Source organism: Passer domesticus, chromosome 19 (genome assembly GCF_036417665.1).
Source record: "Passer domesticus isolate bPasDom1 chromosome 19, bPasDom1.hap1, whole genome shotgun sequence".
Lineage (NCBI taxonomy): Eukaryota > Metazoa > Chordata > Aves > Passeriformes > Passeridae > Passer > Passer domesticus.
The window spans coordinates 4,686,675-4,704,571 of record NC_087492.1 but is presented as its reverse complement, the minus strand read 5'-3'; the positions used below and the strand labels follow the sequence as shown (position 1 = coordinate 4,704,571).

Below are 17,897 nucleotides of genomic sequence, written 5' to 3'. Positions count from 1 at the left end.
CCCCGTAACTCGACACCACCGCTGCCCGCAAGGGCCGATCCCGGCTGCCGGCGGGGAGTTCCCCTTGCGAGGCCGGGTGGCACCGGGGGTCGCGTCCCGCCCGTCCCGCCGCGGCCGCCCGCCCTCACACCCCGCGGCCTCCCGCCGCCAGGGGGCGCGCGCCACCCCCGCCGAGGCGCTCCTCTCGCTCTCCTCTCTCCGGCCAATCAGCGCGCCGCGTTTCGGCGGGAAGGCGGAAGTGGCGGCGCCATGGCGGAGGCGCGGCCGCTGCGGCTGCTGGCGCTGCACGGCTACCGGCAGAGCGCCCGCCGCCTCCGCCAGCGCACCGGCGCGCTCCGCAAGGCCCTGCGCGGCCGCGCCGAGCTGGTGCCCATCGACGCGCCGCACCGCTTGCCCGCCGGCGCTGAGGACGACCCCGACGGGGACGACCCCCCCCGCGGCTGGTGGTTCTCCGGGCCCGGCACGTTCGAGGCGGGCGAAGCGGCCGCGGCTCCGGCGGGGCTGGAGGAGTCTCTGTCGGCCGTGGCGGCGGCCCTGAGGGAGCAGGGGCCCTTCGACGGGCTGCTGGGCTTCAGCCAGGGCGCGGCGCTGGCCGCCATGGTGTGCGCGCTGCGGGCCCGCGGCGACCCGCGCTTCCCGGTGGCCTTCGCCGTGCTGGTGGCCGCGTTCGCCAGCCGCGCCCCGGCGCACGGACACTTCTACCGGGAGCCCATCGCCCTGCCCACGCTGCACGTGGTGGGCGACACGGACGGCGTGATCGCCGCGGCCCTGAGCAGGGAGCTGGCGCAGTGCTTCGTGGAGCCCGTGGTGCTCACGCACCCCGGCGGGCACTTCATCCCCGCGGCTGCGGCGCAGAGGAAAGCCTACCTGGAGTTCCTGGAGCGCTTCTGCCCCCGGCAGGGCCAGGCCGATGAGGCTGGGGAGGTGTGAGAGCGGGCTCTGTAATAAAAAAAGGGCTCTGGTGAGCCACGAGCAGCCACCCATCCTGTGAAAGATCACTGTTTCCGTGCCTCCAGAGGGACCAGAGAACAGCTCACTGCACATTCTGCTCTTCGGTGTTCGTCCAGGCCAGGCTAAATGGTTCTTTATCTCCCTTTTTTTCAGCCTTGTTGCATACATCAGTATAAAATATATATATATGTGTCTATATATATATATATGTATATAAATTTGTATATGACATATAACACATGGGTGTGGGGGTGTGACAGTGAGGGGGTTGAGGGCAGGAGGGTGACACTGCTCTGTGGGAAAGGTGCTTTCAGAGACTCAAACACCTGCTCAGCCACAGGAAGTGTCTGCAGAGCTCAGAGCTCTTGCAGTTTGACACCCCAAAACCTCGTGGTTTTTAATATCTGCTAAGCCAAGCTTCCAGCTGGTCTGGGCCTGAAAACCCTCTCATCCTTGGCAGTGCCAGGGCTGGTGTTTGTTTCAGGAATGAAATGCCTGCTGGCTCGGTGTGCACGTGTTGAATATTCCTTGCACAAAGTGCCTCCATGAACAAGAAAAGCTTGTTTGTGCCTCTGTATTATCCAGAAGCACAGGAAAATCTTTATTGCTGTAACAGTTGCAGGTGTCCTGCCCAGCTCAGCACTGGGCACCAGTCTCAGGAGAGGAGTGCTAGCAGAGCTTCTCTAACCACGGCTTTCCTTGGGGGTGTAGAGCTGTTGAACGAGGGAAATGGGGTGAAAAAAGTGACTTTTCCCCCTGTTTGCGCAGCAGGGCAGCGCAGTGTCAGCTCACAGGACGCTGTGCTGCAGAGCCCTCCCTGTGCTGTGAGCTGGGAACGGGCCCGGCCGTGCCCGGGGTTACAGCAGCGCCGCAGGAGCGAGCAGCAGCTCTCAGCCCCATCGCGGCTTTGCAGCGCCGTGCTGGTGCTGGCAGGAGGCTCTGGCTGCTCCCCGCAGCCCAGAGCCGCTCTGCTCACTGCTGGCTGTCTGTGCCACCTCGCGTGGGCTGTGTCACGGCTGCCGCGGGGTCCCTGCGCCCCTCGGTGACACCACGGGCTGGCTTTGGGGGCTGCAGCTGTGACCAGCGTGACAACGCAGCACAGCCCGGGCAGGGACGGCAGCGGCGGCGCTCGCAGCCCCGGGAGCTGTTCGGTTGTCGCCGAGCTCCCGGTGCTTTCCCGGTGCGGGGGAGGCACCGCAGCCATGGCCTCCCTGTGCCCGCACTGCGGCCCCGCAGCCCCGGCAGCTCCCGGGCTCACGGAGAGGCACCGGCAGCTCCCGAGCTCACGGAAGGAAGGGGATGAAGCCCCGGGTGCGGTGAGTGACAGCCCGGTCCCGGCTCCGCAGGCAGCTCCCTGGGTGGCTCGGGGAGGGATGGGTGACCCGAGCTGCGGTTCCTGCCCCTTTCCCGGGGTCCGCATAAAGATGGCTCCCGCCGGGTGTCTGCTGTAGCGGTTTAAATAAATTAATAAACACAGATAAACGCGACCTTTGTCCGCAGGAGGTGCCTGTGCGAGCAGCGGAGGGAGGTCCTGCTTGCTGCCGGTGTGGTGGGAGGAGGGAAGCGGCTCGGAGGGGTTTGCCATGGGAATCCTCTCCCTCCTTTCCTGGCGAGGTGCCCTCGGCTGGCCCCTGCCTCTCTCGCAGATCCAGGTCTGTTGTTGGGATGCAGCCACAGAGCCTGGCTGCCCGCAGAGGTAACCTGGAGACAAGGCTGGCTGATGGCCTCCCACCCTCGCTCAGCTTCATGCAGGGGAGTTCCCTTTTCCATCACCCGCCATGGCCCAGGGGAGGTGTTTTTTCCCCCAAAACAGCGTGGGCCAGTTGCTGTGGCTGAACAGGGGGGTGATGGAGTGAGCCCGGGATCTGGGTGGCAGCTGTGTCACTTGCCTGGGACAAGAGGGCCCTGGGGACAGTCACGAGTGTCAGCAGCAGCAGCAGCAGGAGCCTGAGTGTTTCAGCAGGGGGATGTCACCCCTGTACCCAGATGTGCCTTTCCATACCCCAGTGCAGCCACTGGAGCCACCTGTGTGACCTCAGGGACAGGAAGGACCCTGGCTGGGGCCCTGCTTGTGAGGAGCCTGCTGTGGGCATGGAGTCCAGGGCTCGACCAGGCAGAGCTTTGCTGCCCCTTCCCTGGCTGAGCAGAGCCCCCAGCCCTGTCCCAGTGTCCCGGGGAGGGCAGGAAGAGCCCGGCAGGAGCAGAGACACTCCCGGTGCTGCCGCTGCTGCTGCTTCCCTGCAAACTCCCGGCTGTTCTCCCACCTCTCCCCAGCTCCCCTCACCCCTTCCCCCTGTGCCACTGCCACCTCGAGGTCACTGCCACTGCCAGCCACCCCCTTGAGCACACCAGGCACGGGTAGGGGTTGCTGTGGGCAGCACTGGAAAAAGCGACCTCAGGTGCGGCTCGTGCCAGGTTTGAGCCTTACTCATCTCACGCTCTTCCTCCTCAGTCCCTGCTGGCAGGGCCTGCCAGAGGTGTGGGGAGGGGGCTCTCCTGGAGGGTGATGTGTTTCCCAGATGGTTTTGCAGCAAGGCTTCCCCAAACCTGCCGAGGTCCTGCCTTTGAAGTGGCAGTGGCACGGGCAGGGGACAGCCGGGACCGTGCCTGGGCCCCGCTGCTGGAGCAGGACCAAGCCGTAGGGAACAGCCCCCCCTTCCCTGCTTCACTCGCAGAAGCTTCCAGTTGTGGCTGAGTCACTCCTGCTGTAGCTCCTTCTCTCTCCTTGTTTTGGATGGAAGTTTTCCATGGAAACCCACGCTGGGCCGGGCTGCAGGCTGGGATAAACACGGCTGAATCACAAAGGGCCGTTTGGCCAAGAGCTGTCAGATGGCAGCAGCAGCGTGTGGGGCCAGTGGGCACCTGCCTGGCCTTTGGGGGGGCAACAGCAGCACCTCTTCCTGCAGCCCCCCAGCTTTGCTGACTCAGCCCCCCCAGGCCCACCCTAAATTCCTACGGTTCCAGGATGCCACTTGGCAAAGCCAGGAGTGCGTGACAGGTTTCTCTAAGAAGTTTTCAGGGGCCATGTGCTTTCCCAGGGATGCACGGGGAAATCCCATCTGGGAGAGTCCCTTGGGACCTTCGCTGAGGCAGTGTCCACCCCTGTCCTCAGCTGCTGGGCTCTGTAGGGTCATGGCTTGCAGGTGCCATAAGACCCTTCCCACCCTCCTGGCCGTGCACAGGGACATGCTCCGAAGCCGCTGGGTGCGTTGGCGAGGTCAGGCAGTGCTTGTGCCATGCCTGTGCCCTGCAGAGCACCAATCCACCGTGGAAGAGGCCGTGGCAGGGGCTGTGATCCTCCTTGGCACCGCATTCCTTCCCGGCGATCTCTGTGCTGAGGAGGAGCACGGGAGCTGGACAGCCTCTGTCCCCTGGCGCTGGCGGCTGGCCCCGGGCCCGGCGGCTTGGAAGCGCCGTTGGAAGACAAGTCCTGGTGTCAGGAATCCAGGATATTTTTAAGGACTCTGGAAGAAAAACTGATTCCAGGGTGTCAGCGGGAGAGACTTGGCCTTCAAAACAACAATGCAGCTGGAATGTTCCCCGGCTGGAGAGTGGGGTCCAAGGGGCCACAGCACTGCCCACGGGACGTGTCCCCTCACCCGGGGTACCCTGGAAGGGACACTGATGTCACCGTGGCCTGGACCTCACTGTGGTGCTGTTGATGGGGTGTAAACAAGGAGGTGTTTCCCAGAGGATGGAGGGTGGGGTTTGTGGCAGTGGCAACTTTGCAGCATGGATGTGCTGGACGTAGCTGTGTTTACCTGAGTGCTGGTGGGACTGCCCAAAAATCCCATCCTGGGGGTGTGAGGCGCTTGTCCCATCACCAACAGCAGTGACGGGAAAAGCAGGAATCAAAGGGAGCAAGCAAGAAACACAGCAGGGCACAGCAGGGACCTGCTACCTCTGATCCTCCCCTGCCTGCAGCTCCTGTGTCCCACTGTGGCCCTGCTGGCCCCTGGGGACCTGCTGATGGCCATGCCTGTCTGGGTGAGGGCAGAGCTGCCAGGTGAGCAGCATGACCCCATGGATGGGTGAGGGATCCAAATGGGGCTGCTTTGGAGAGTGTGGCCAGGGGACCCTGAGTGACCCTTACTCGGTCTAGGTGGGACACCTGCAGGAGTCCTGTTCTGCAGCACCCCAGGACTGAAAGTTCTTGCTCAGGGACTCTTCCTGTCCCTCTTGCCACTGCCAGCCTCACCCTCTTGGGCCTGACCCTACATCCCCGTGTCCCCGTGGGATGAGGTACCTCCCTCCCCTCCTGTGGTCAGCACAGCCCTTCCAGCCCCCTCTCTCCGTCTCCAGGGCCGTGAGTCCCCGGTGCCCCCCACGAGGAGCCCTGCCCGGCCAGCACCGGTCGCCGCCGGCTGCTGAAGGCCCGGTGCCCGGTGCCGGGGCAGGCCGGGCCGCTCTGACTTCGCCGCTCAGGAATCTCCTGGCCGCGCCGGGCGGGTTGTGCAACCTGCGACCGCCCCCGGCCGCCCCCGCCCCGGCCCCGCCGGCCGCGCTCAGTCCCCGCCGCGCCGGCCCCGCCGCCAGCCCCGCTCCGCCGGCGGCCCCGCGGTCCCCCCGCGCACCGGCGGCGAGCCGGGGGGACACGGCACGGGGCACGGGACCCCGGCTGCCGAGCGGACAGATGCGGCGGGACGAGCCCGGCGGGGACGGTCCCCGAGGGGCTCCGTGTCCCCGCCGGGAGGGCAGGTGAGGGGCTGCGGGGCGGGGGCCAGGATGGGGGATCCGGGGAGGGGGGTCCCCACGGTTCCCGCTGCCCGAGGAGGAGCCGCTCGGCGCCCGCCCCCCCGAACAGTAAGAGTTGATGTGCGGTGAGCTGCATCCTGCATGTGAGCTCCTACTGCCCCGGGAGGCGGGCCGCCCCCGACGGGACCCCCCGCCTCCGCCGCCTCGGGGACCCCCGGGGGTGGGCGGGTGGGGGGAGCCGGTGCTGCCCGCGGTGCGAGTCCGCCTGTCCCGGCGACCATGGCTGTAGACTGTTACCCCCCCAGCGGCACAGTAACAATCTAAAGCCACGGTCGCCCGGGCGGCGTCGGAGTGGGGGGGGCCGGGAGGGCGGGTCGGGAGGGGGCAGCCGGTGCCTTGGCGACGGCGAGGAGGCGTCCCCGCCACCGCAGCGAGCGCGCCCGACCCCCACCGGCGGCGCGGGGGGGGCACTCCCGGTGCTTGGGGAGGGGGGGGGAGTGTCGGTAGCATCGGCAGCAGCATCGGTAGCATCCGCCCACCCCCCCTCCCCGCCCCCTGCCCTCCCACGCGTGTCCGCCCCGCCGGGAGTCCCCCCCTACCTGGGCTGCAGCGGGAGGGCGGGGGGGGGGCGTCCGCCGTGGGGGGGTCGGTGTCTGCGGGGGGGGAAAAAGAGAGCGGGGTCAGGCGGGCACCGGGACACCCCCCCATCCCCGCCCCTGCCCGCCTTCCCCCCGCCCCCGTCGGGGCGCGCTCCCCGACGGCTCAGCACCACGGACAGCGCCCGCCCCCCCGGCGCTGCGGCGGGGCCGGGGCCGGGGCCGGTGCCGGCGGTGGGTCATGCTTCAGTAGCCATGACTGTAGACTGTTACTGTCCTGTCCCTACGCAGCAGTAAGCAGTCTAGAGCCAAGGTGCCGACGCTCTGACTCGGGCTCTCCTCGACGGGCTCTCCGCGCTCTTTAGACGCAGAGGGGTGAAGGCGATGGACACCCCCCCCTCCCCGGGCTGCGGAGCCGGCAGCACCCGGGCTGGGGACACGGGGCTGCGGGGGAACCCGAGGGAGGTGGCGGTGGCGAGCGCCTGGCACGGCGGCACCGCCGGACGGGGCTGGGGGGTCCCGTCGGGGGTGGCTGCGGGGTGCCTCGGAGCGGGGGGGACAGCGGCCGCCGGTGTCACCGCGGAGCGGGACGCACACGCACGGCCCCACACACACATGGGATGCGCTTCCGCACCTCTCCCCGTTTGCCCCCTCCCCAAACCCCTGCAGGGTGCGGGCGGGCCGGTCCCCGCCGTGCGCCCCCCGGGGCGGCCCCGCGCTCAGCGCCCGCCCCCGCGCACCGCCCCCGCCGGCGCCGCCGCCCGGCCCCGCCGCCCCCGCCGCACGTGGGGCTGCGCCAGGCGGCTCCGCGCCGCCCCCGCCACCGCAGAGCTCCCCCCGCCCGGCCCCCCTGCCCTCCGCTCCGCCTCACCCCCGGCAGGTGCAGCGCCCGGGGCCGCGGGGCTCCGCTGCCCCCTCCCGCCCCCGCACCGGGCTCTCCGTCCCCGCTTACCTGCGGGCCAACGCGGCCGGTTCCTTACCTCCTGCGGGCCCCGCGGCTGCCGGGCCGGGCAGGGGCCCCGCGGCTCCCGGCGGGGCCGGCGCCGGTGTCGGTGCTGCGCTGTCCGCAGCGCGCGGGGCTTTTATAGGATCGGGCTCGTAGTAACGGGGATCTCGGCTCATTCATAGAAAAGCATCAACCTACACAATGACGTGAGCGCTACGTCAGCGAGGAAATTTAGGGAACGGGAAGACGCTACTATTTATATCGGCGCGGGGGGAGGACAGCGGGCCGGAGCCGGGCAGGGGGTCCGGGCTGCAACAGGACCCCGGCCCTCCCCCCGACCCCTCCGAGCCCCCCCGTTCCTGGCTGTTCGAGGAGCAGCACCCAGCACCCCACATCCTTCTGCACCTGCTGCCGGACCCAGGGCCGTGCACCCACTGGGACACAAACCGAGGGTCCTGTCCCCCTGGGAGTGTGGTGTGGGGCACCCCTGACCCACGAGGGGTCCATCCCGGAGCCCCCATCGCCCCTGGCCACCCTGCTGGGCCAGATCGTGGCCCCTTCTGGCCTCATGGGATCACCAGGGAGCTGCTGATTTGGGGCTGTCTGAGCCCCCCGTCACGGCAAGGGGTTGCACAGGGGTCCCAGACCCGGGCACCAGCCTGGGGGTGCCCCCTGCCCACCTGCATCCCTCACCCCAACAATGTCCTGAGCAGCACCTCCCCCGTGCCCCCTCATAAGCCCCCCTGTCCTTGCAGTGTCACGAGCACCCACGGGTGCCACCCCACATGCTGCGGGACAATGGGATGGCACAAGCAGGGCTGGGGGGTGAGTTTAGAATACATGGGGTGAGCAACCCACTGCAGTGCCGTGCTGCCCTGACCCTCCAGCCTCACAATGGGGCCTGGCCCTCACTCCCACCAGGGCTGTGTCCCCCAAAAACCATCAGTGCTACTGAAAAGGTTGTGGCTTCACGGGTGAGTTAATTTTGGCCCCTTGGATGCCAAAGTTTGGTCCCAAGTGCCAGCACCCCCCAAGATGGGCCTAGAGTCATATCCAGGGGGATTTGGGAGCATCCTTTCCCCCTTTTATGCACCTGTGCGTCCATCCATCCATCCATCCATCCATGCATCCCCCATTCCTGCTGGAGCCGTCTGACCTCACTCTGCTCTGGCGGAGCATCACACCGGTAACCACAGCAACAGCGGCGTTGTCATTGACAGCAGCATCCGCGCCCGCCAGCATCCGCCGCTGCGCAAGGCCGCGCTGCTGCAAGGCCACACGCTGCTACGGGGGCCTCAAGCCACGACCCCCCCACTCCCTTACCCCCCACACCCCCAAATACCCGCGGAGCGGCTCGGAGAATTAACCCCACCGGCACCTCCCCATCCTCCACCGACCGAGGAGCTGCCACCCCCCCAGAACTCCCCAAAACGCCTTCCCCACGCCCTGCTAGATGGGGGTGTCCCCCTCCTGTCCCCCCTTTTCTTTTTCCCCCACGCAGCACCGGCGCTCGCCCCGTCGGGGCTCTCCGGTTCGGGAAGGGGAGGTGGGGAATCGCTGCCGCAGCGCTCCCCGCCGCAACCGTGACTCAGCCCGGGATTAGTCAGCAACCGGGGCCGGCCCACCCGCAACCGGCTGCGCAGCTCCGCCGCTCCTCGGGGGCCGCGACCCCCCCCACTCCCCGTCCCGGTCCCACGACGAGCACAAGGTGCCGGGACGGGGAGTGGGGGTCGCGGCCCCCGAGGAGGGGGTGTCGCGTCCCGGAGCGCGGCCCGTTGCTGCCATCTCGTGGGCTTCCCACCGGTGACACAGCCGTGTCCCCGCCGTGGGAGGGGGTGAGAGGAGCCGCTGATGCGGGTGGGGAGGGGGAGGTCGCCTGAAGGGGGTGGTGGATGAGGGGGTTGAAGGAGGAGGGGAGAGGAAAGGAGGTCTCGTCGTGCCATCGTGACTCCGCAGGGGTGGGGTCTTCACCTGCTTGGACGTCACCCCACAAGGAGGGGATCCTGTTACCCCACGATGGATCACTTCAAAGGAAAGGGGTCTCATCGCCTCAAGCCCCCAAATGTCACCCTGCTGGAGGTGTTCCTCAGCCGATCTGAGCACGGTGCCACAAGGAAGGGGTCCCACTGCCCCATGAAGCATCACCCGTAAGGGAAAGGTCCCAGTGTTTCACCAAGCATCATCCCACAGGGGTGAGATCATCAGCTGCCTGCAGAGAAGGGGTTCCATCACCCCATCAAGTGTCATCCCACAGGGAAGGGGTGCCACTGCCCCAGGAAACAACACCTGGCAGGGACGGGTGCCCTTGTTTGACTGAAAATTGTCCCCAAGAAGCATCCCCTGTAAGGAAAGGGGTCCCATAATCTCACCAAACCCCAACCCACAGGGACAGGATCCTCATCTGCCTGCAGAGGATGGGTCCTGTCACCCCATCAGGCACCATCCCACAAGGAAGAGGTCCCATTGGTCCACAAAGCATCACCTCACAGGGATGGGTGCCCCTGTCTTCCCAAACACCCCCCATAAGGAAGGGATCCCACTGCCCCCAGTTCAACAAGGGGAATTGCAAATTCCTGCTCCTGGGAAGGAAGATCCCTGAGCTCTGGGACATCCCAGGGACTGTCCAGCTGGACAGCAGTTCCCTGGAAAGGACTTTGGAGGACGGGAAGTTGATCATGTGTCCTTGGGATGAAGAGGTGAATGGTGTCCTCCTCTGTGTTGGTTGGCAGCAGTGAGAGGCTCCTTCCCCCTGCTCAGCCTTGGAGTGCTGGGTCCAGTGCTGGGCTCCCAGCATGGAAACACTGCAGAGAGTGTAGGGAAGGGAAGGAGCACTAAGGAGAGCAAAAGGCTGGAGCATCTCCCCGATGAGGAGAGAGCTGGGAGAAGAGAAGGCTCCAGGGAGCTCCTGGGAGTCAGTGCATACCCAGCCCTGCAGGGAGGGCGTGGAGAGGGCAGAGCCACACTCAGCTCTGTGCTGCCCAGTGCAGGAGCAGGGGCAGGTGGCACAGACCGAGTCCCACGGCTTCCTCTGGCCACCAGGGAGCCCTTCCACCCTGGGAGGGGAGCGCTGGCCTGGGCTGCCCTGGGAGGGGCTGGAGTCACCAACCTTGGAGATACCCAAAACCACCTGGGCAAGGTCCTGTGCAGCCAGCCCTGGGTGGCCCTGCTGGGGCTGGGGGTGACTTCCTGAGGTCTCTCCTGATCTCAGCTCCCACTCTTTGACTCTGTCTCTTGTGCACCTGGGTAACAAGGAAGGGTTGTCCTGCCCCATGAAATATCACCTTGCAGGGATAGGTGCCCTTGTCTGACCAAGTATCTGCAAAAAAGGGTCCTCTCAGTGTCACCCCAAAAGAAAAGGGTCCCACTGCCCCATCAAGCCTTGGTCTACAGAGAAGGGACCCCTTGGGCATCACCCCCCAGGGTGATTGTCATTGTCACTGTCATTGTCCACCCCAGCAGTGCCACCCAGACAGCACAGCCGAGAGCAGCCACCCTGGCCCAGGGAAGCTCTGCCCTTCCTGCGCCTTTCAGGGATCCTTTCCTGATGGGGGGCACCCTGGGAGGACTCGGCAGGGTCCCGTGGCTGCCCCCAGCCTTGCTTTGCAGCAGGCAGGGCTTGGCACCGGGACAGCTCAGGAGATGGGCAGCGGTGACCCGGGGCTCAGCACTGTCACGGGTTTCACTGCCTCAGCCTGGTGCAGGCGGAGGGGACGGAGGGGACACACATCCCCCTGCACACACAGCGCGGGGGGCGCAGTTTCGGGGCCGCCGTACCCCGGCACCGCCGGGAAAACGGAGCTGGAGCTGCCAGCGGGGGCTGCAGGCTCCTGGCGCTGCCGGATGCGGCCCCGCTGGCCAGCGGCAGTAATGGAAGACATGTGTGTGGGCTTTGGGGAGAGGCTGCGCTGGGAAACAGGGCCCTGCAGAGACCGGGGGGCTGTATCCTGTCCAAAAGCCCAGGTCCCACATGAAGCCAGGCATGCGAACGCGATCCAAACCACAGCTGGATTTGAACCGAATCTCCCAGCATCTGGGCTAATTTGCTGCAACTTTGATTGATCGTGGGGAGGGGGCACAGGCGGGAAACGCTCCAGCTCAGACCTCCCAACAGAGCCAATGACTTAACCAGAGCTGGTTCCAATCTGCTCAGCACATTGAGGCGAAAATGCCCCTTTTTCTGCGCGCTGCCGCTCCCCGGCGCTGGCTGCTCCGCGGCCCCGCAGCCCGGCCGTCCCCGTCCCTCGGAGCGGGACACGGGCTGCAGCTCCCTGGGGACACCCGGCAGGTTCTGAGAGCTCTGGGTGCTGTGTTAGGATCCCTGCAGAAGGCTGAGCAGGACAGGACGGGGAATACTCGTGCAAGAAACCCCCCTCCACCTGCCCCAAACCCCTGCGGGCACCGATCCGCCCCTCCGCTCCTGGGAGAGGCCGGCAGTGGGAGAGGAGCTGCAAAGGAGAGTGGAAAAGGTGAAGGGTTTTTCCATCCCCTCCCTCGGCCGCTGCCCCCGGGGCTCGGCGTCACTCAGCAGGTAGCTGGGGCAGCCCGGGGTCCCGGCCGGCCCCGGGGGATGCAGCTGTCTGGGAGCCGCTCGCTGCCGTGATTTATGCAGCTCAGCCCCATAAATTACCGGGACGGAGCCCGCGGGAGCCATCGCTCACAGCGACGTCCAGAGCTCGCTGCCAGAACCTGAAACACTTCCAGCCGTTAATTGAAGAGGGGGGAGGAAAAAAAAAAAAAAAAAAAAAAAAAAAAAAAAAAAGGGAGAGGGGGGAGAAATTAGTGCCCGGGGAGTTGGGATTAAACCGCGGCTCTAAGGAGGGTCGCCCACGTCCCGCTCCCAGGATCCCGGCGCTTCCTGTGGGCAGGAGCCCAGCATGGGGAGCGAGGAGGGGAGTTTGTGAGCCTGGGATGAGCCCACGGGCGGTGACACCCCGTCCCGGTCCCCGGGGTGACGTCTCCGCAGTGACCTGGGACGCGCTGAATCTGAAAGGAATCTGAGGGTGAGTCGCAGGTGAGTGATGCTGAGCTGTGAGGGCAAGGGCTGCCACCAGCCTGCCCCCTCCCTGCCGGCACCCATCCCTTTGTGTCCCAAATTCAGGGCTGGCCAAACCCTGTCCCAGGCACCAGGGCCCCACATTGGCTCCCATTCACCCGGGGGATCAGGGTTATGGGGTGAAACCCCAAGAGCCCCAGTGATGACACTGCTCGGAGTGCCCTGCTCAGCTCAGGGGGTGCCAGCGGGACACCCCAGGATTAGCAGCCGGCCTGGGGAAGCCCATCACGATGCTCTGCTGTACCAGGAGGTTGTGCAAGAGGCTGCGGCTGTGAGAAAGGAGAAGTGAAAGTGTGAAGCGGGAGGCGGCTCCCCCCGCGCCCAGGGGGGTACCCCATGCTGCACCCCAAGCCCAGCAGCTTTTTCAGAGACGGCTGGAGGGATAAAGCCGGGGGAAACGTGGCTCTGCCTCCCCCTCCTCCTCCTCATCCCAAACCACCACAAGCCCCCAGCCCACCCCGAGCCACCGCCACCGCACATCTGGGCGCCAGCGCTGCGCCCCCCCCGCTCTCTGCTCTCCCCCCTCACCAGTAAATTGTGCCCGTCTGCCTTCCCTCCCTGCTCCCCAGAACCCTTTCCCCGCTCATCTCCGCTCATCGGACACGGCGTTCCACCCCCTGCACCCCAAAACCACGCCACCCCCTCCAGCCTTCCCAGCCCATGGGTGCCACCCCGCTCTGGGTATCAGCGTCCATCCCCCGGGTGGGGCGGCCGGCGAAACCCCTCCGCGCTACCGCTCCCCAGCCCCGTCCGCCCCGTCGGGTCCCACCTGCGCGGGGAGGAGCCGCCGCCGGTACCGGGCGGGTGGGGCGCACCGGGAGCCGCTAGATGGCGCCCTCCGAGCGGTACCGACGGGGGGGACACATCGCCCTTCGCCCGGGGACACCCCTGTCCCCCCCTCTGCGGGGCTCCCGGCCCCTCCCGGGCTGTCCCCGGGCAAGGAGCGATGTCCCAAGGACAGAGACCCCCGAGGGGGCGGTCGGGGCGCGGCAGGAGAAGACCGGGAGGAGGGAAAAACCGGGCTGGGAGGAGGAGGAGGAGACCGGGATGGGGAGGGAGGGGTGTGTAAAGGGGGGGGCCCGGCTTGTCGGTGCCCCGCCCGGGGATGGGAGGAGGAAAACCTCCCGCCGTCCCTTTAACAGCCAGCGGCGCTGCTCGGAGTTCAGGCCGGGGTCAGGGGGAGTTCGCAGCCCGGGTTTCACCTCCGAGCTGGCGGCGTCGGGAACCCCGAGGAACCGCTGCTGCTTCTTCCACAACCACCTCCTCCTCCTCTTCCTCCTCCTCCCGTTCCGTAGGACCGGCCGGGAGCGCGGGGTATGGAGGAAGAGAAGCAGCAGAGGAAGAGGAGGGTGGAGGGGAGCAGCAACCGGCGGCGGCCCCCCCGGGGCTGAGCCATGAGAGTTCACCGAGACCTCAGCTGGCTGGCGGAGGCCACCGGACGCCCAGGTAAAAGGAGGGGGGAGCACCCCGAGATACGGGGGAAATCAGCCGAAAAGCAGCTCCGCGGGCTCTTGGCTTCACGCACCTGGGCGGGGGGCACCGGCACCGGGACGGAGGCGGGGAGGGGAGGTCCCGCTCCCCCCCACACCCCCGACCGTCCCCCCGCTCACCTCGAGGGGGGGAGAGGAAACGGGGGCGGGGGGCGCCCGGGGGGTCCGGCCGGCCGCCTCCCGGGAGCGGGGCGCATAAGAAGCGGGGAGGCGCGGCGGGGAGCGGGACGGCGGCGGGGCGCGGGGACCGGCGGGCGAGTGGCGGGCACCGTGTCGGGGTGTCCCCCCCTGCCCTCCCCCGGCAGGTGGGCGCGGGATCCCACGGCTGGCGGGGCCGGGGCGCGGCACTGGCGGCGGCGGCGGGTGATGTCACTTTCTCCAAAACCCTCCGGGGGTTTTCGCCCCCCTCCCGCCCCCCCGAGCCGCCGAGAAACGAGCCCCCATATAAGCGGTGGCACGGGCCGGGCGGCCGCGCAGAGCGGCCGGGACTCAGCGGTGCGTGGGGCTGAGACCCGCCCCCCCCACGCCACCCGCCCCGCGCGTGGGTGAAACCCCGGGCGCGCACGTCGAGCCCCCCGCGTGTCCGGCGGGGCCGGGCACGGCGCTGACGGGGCGGCCGGTGTGTTGCAGGGCGGCGGGCGAGGAGCGGGATGCTGGACGCCATGGAGGTGCCGAGCCACTCGCGGCAGCTGCTGCTGCAGCTGAACACGCAGCGCACCAAGGGCTTCCTGTGCGACGTGATCATCGTGGTGCAGAACGCGCTTTTCCGCGCGCACAAGAACATCCTGGCCGCCAGCAGCGCCTACCTCAAGTCGCTGGTGGTCCACGACAACCTGCTCAACCTGGACCATGAGATGGTGAGCCCCGGCATCTTCCGCCTCATCCTCGACTTCATCTACACCGGCCGCCTGGCCGAGTGCGAGCCGGGCAGCGAGCAGAGCCTGGGTGCTGTGCTGGCTGCCGCCAGCTACCTCCAGATCCCCGGCTTGGTGGCCCTTTGCAAGAAGAAGCTGAAGCGCAGCGGCAAGTACTGCCACCTGCGCGGGGGCTACGCGCCCTACAAGCTGGGCCGCGGGCTGCGGGCCGCCACGCCGGTCATCCAGGCTTGCTACTCGGGGACGCCGCGGCCCGTGGACCTGCCGCCCGTGGAGCCGGCGGCGCCGCTCAACACCCAGTGCGGGGAGCTGTACGCCTCGGCCGCCCAGGGCGCCCCGCTGCACCCCCACGGGCTGTGCCCGCCCGAGCGCCACTGCTCGCCGCCCTGCGGCCTCGACCTGTCCAAGAAGAGCCCCACCGGCCCCTCCGCCCAGCTCCTGCCCACCGACCGCCTGCTGCCCAGCGAGCCCCGCGAGCCCTCGCTGCCCCCACGGCACGACAGCCCCCCCGTCAGCGCCGGCCTCCTGGGCAGCCACGCCGCTGCCTACAAGGACTCCCCGCCGGGCGGCGAGCCGGGGGGGCACCCCCACGCCCCCGACCCCTTCCGCAGCACGCCGCCCTGCGCCGAGCCCCCGCTGCCCCGCGCTGACGGGCGAGAGCTGATGTACCGCTGGATGAAGCACGAGCCCCTGGGCCCCTACCTGGACGAGGGGGAGGCGGAGAAGGAGCTGGAGCGGGAGGAGAAGGCCGAATCGCCGCCTGCGGCACCGCAGCCCCGCTACCCCAGCGTGGAGAGCAACGACCTGGAGCCTGATAACAGCACGAGCGAGGAGACGGGCAGCAGCGAGGGCCCCTCGCCCGGCGACGCGCTGGACCGCTACTGCAACCACCTGGGCTACGAGCCGGAGAGCCTGGGCGACAACCTGTACGTCTGCATCCCCTGCGGCAAGGGCTTCCCCAGCTCCGAGCAGCTCAACGCCCACGTGGAGGCCCACAACGAAGAGGAGCTCTATCACAAGGCAGCGGCCGAGCAGGCCGTGCCCTTCCTGGACAAAGGTGGCCCAGGGCTGGGTGACATCTTGCGGCCTTACCGCTGCTCCTCCTGCGACAAGTCCTACAAGGACCCGGCCACGCTGCGGCAGCACGAGAAGACGCACTGGCTGACGCGGCCCTACCCCTGCACCATCTGCGGCAAGAAGTTCACGCAGCGCGGCACCATGACCCGCCACATGCGCAGCCACCTCGGCCTGAAGCCCTTCGCCTGCGACGCCTGCGGGATGCGCTTCACCCGCCAGTACCGCCTGACCGAGCACATGCGCATCCACTCGGGCGAGAAGCCCTACGAGTGCCAGGTGTGCGGCGGCAAGTTCGCCCAGCAGCGCAACCTCATCAGCCACATGAAGATGCACGCGGCCGGCCCCGACGGCAAAGCCAAGCTGGACTTCCCCGACAGCGTCTACGCCATGGCCCGGCTCACCGCCGACCAGCTGGGGCTCAAGCAGGAGAAGGCGGCCGAGCTGCTGTCCCACACCTCGCACTTCCTCAGCGACCCCAAGGCCATGGAGAGCCTCTACCCCCTGGCCAAGTTCACGGCTGAGCACCTGGGGCTGAGCCAGGACAAGGCGGCCGAGGTGCTGGCGCAGGCTCCACACCTCCACACCGAGGCCGCCCGGACCATAGAGCGATACTCGCCCCCCTAGCACCGGCCTGGCCGGGGGGCTGGGGGGGCCGCTGGGCTCCCCTCGCTGCCCCGTGTGGAGCTGGGGGGGGCGAGAGGCGATGGGTGCTCGTCCCCAGGCGCTGCCGACGGTCCCGGAGAACTCGCTCGTAGCGAAGGTCCCATGCGAGCTGCTCCGGGATGGATGGACGGCGTGTCCCTCGACCAGCGCCCCGGCTTGCCCGGGAGAAGCCGATAAATCAGGGACTGACCCCGCGGCACCTCCGCCCCTTGCCGTGGGGGGCGCCGGGACCCCGGCACGGGGCGGCAGCGACGCACAAGCTGTGAGGCCGGGCTGCGGCCCGAGGCTTTGGAGGACATGAGCCCGCTCCTTACCTCAGGGCTGCCCCCGGCCGAGGGGACGCCCTCGGCAGCGCCGCGTGGCTCCGGCCCCACGGTGGGACCCGCCGGCGCTCGGCTTTGCCGCGACGGGACCCGGACTGTGCCGCGGCCGTGAGTAGCTCGTCCGTCGGGGCCGGAGCGACGGCTCCGTGCTGAGCGGGAGCGGCCGGCGCTGGGCCGGGGCTGTGCGCCCGAGCACGCCCCGGGGGCTCGGGGACGGACTGACGGAGGGGACGGTGGGATCTGAGCGGCAGCGCGGGACGGGGGAGCGGCGAGGCCGGGGAATCGCGATGCTCCTCGCCCCGGAGCAAGCACTGACCTCCCGTCCCGAGCGCAGGGGCTCGGCCGGCTGCTCCCCGTGGTCTTGGGAGGTGGGGCAGGGCCTGTCCCAGACTGAGCCCCTGGGCCCTGCCTCGCCATCAGGGATGCCCGGGGCACCCGGGCCAGCCCCGGGACCCGGCGGATTCGCCCTCGGGCGGCCACTCGCCTTGATTATTTTTTATTTTTTTATTTTTTGCCAAAGACGCCCGTCTCCAGCGCGGCCGGGCCGGGCCGGGGGGTCCACGACAAAGACAAAGCGGTCTCTGGTTTGTCAGCTACGGGAGGTGGGCAGGGGCTGCGGGAGGGGCCCGTGGGGCAGAGCCCGGGGGGTGCATGGCCGAGTCCCCCCCGGGCACCTCCTGCCACCACCGCAGCCCCTCTCCCACCTTCTGCTCGGTGTGGGCCAAGTCCCCCCAGCCTGGACCCCCCCGGCCCGTGCCCTGACCCCTCCGTTGGGGCTAATGTGAAGCTTCTCCCCCCTCCTGAGCCCCCTCCTCTCCTTTGCACACGAGGCTCCGGGCGGCCGCCAGCAGCGACTGCCCCCGGCCTCGCAGCCACTGTGCCTTAGCCTGAGCTGGCCGCTCCTGCCCGGCTGCCCCCGAGCCTCCCGGGGCTGGCCGGGTCCCCCGGGGCCGGCAGTGTCCCCCGGAGCTGCCGCGGGGTGACTGCTGGCGGTGGCAGCACCCAAAGCACAGCTGGCAGCGCCCAGCGGGGCCCCGGCCCCCCCTGTATCACGTCCAATTTGTACACGGGCTTCTCGCCCTTTTTTTTTTCTATAGTCGAAACGGAATGAGCAATAAAGTGACATTAACACGCGTGGCCTGGCGTTCTTCTCTGGGAAGGGGCCTGGCTGGTGCAGGGCTGAAGCTGAGCTGGGAGTGACCCCGGGGGTCGCCTGGGGGTGCAGAGC

General features: G+C 68.1%; 3 protein-coding genes across 3 annotated transcripts; 2 read left to right on the top strand and 1 right to left on the bottom strand.

Moving 5' to 3' along the window:
* The first annotated feature begins 249 nt into the window (after positions 1-249).
* Positions 250-979, top strand: OVCA2 (OVCA2 serine hydrolase domain containing). Its single transcript, XM_064395121.1, has one exon. The coding sequence runs from the start codon at positions 250-252 to the stop codon at positions 928-930; it is 681 nt and encodes a 226-aa protein (XP_064251191.1). The 3' UTR covers positions 931-979.
* Positions 980-2,392: 1,413 nt separating this feature from the next.
* Positions 2,393-6,233, bottom strand: LOC135283948 (collagen, type I, alpha 1b-like). The gene has a single exon (XM_064395119.1). It carries the CDS (start codon positions 6,175-6,177, stop codon positions 5,146-5,148), a length of 1,032 nt encoding a protein of 343 aa, XP_064251189.1. The 5' UTR covers positions 6,178-6,233; the 3' UTR covers positions 2,393-5,145.
* A 5,703-nt stretch (positions 6,234-11,936) lies between these two features.
* Positions 11,937-17,803, top strand: HIC1 (HIC ZBTB transcriptional repressor 1). The gene is made up of 2 exons (XM_064395112.1): positions 11,937-13,687; positions 14,362-17,803. Exons 1-2 carry the CDS (start codon positions 13,636-13,638, stop codon positions 16,305-16,307), a joined length of 1,998 nt encoding a protein of 665 aa, XP_064251182.1. The 5' UTR covers positions 11,937-13,635; the 3' UTR covers positions 16,308-17,803.
* The last annotated feature ends 94 nt before the right edge of the window (positions 17,804-17,897 follow it).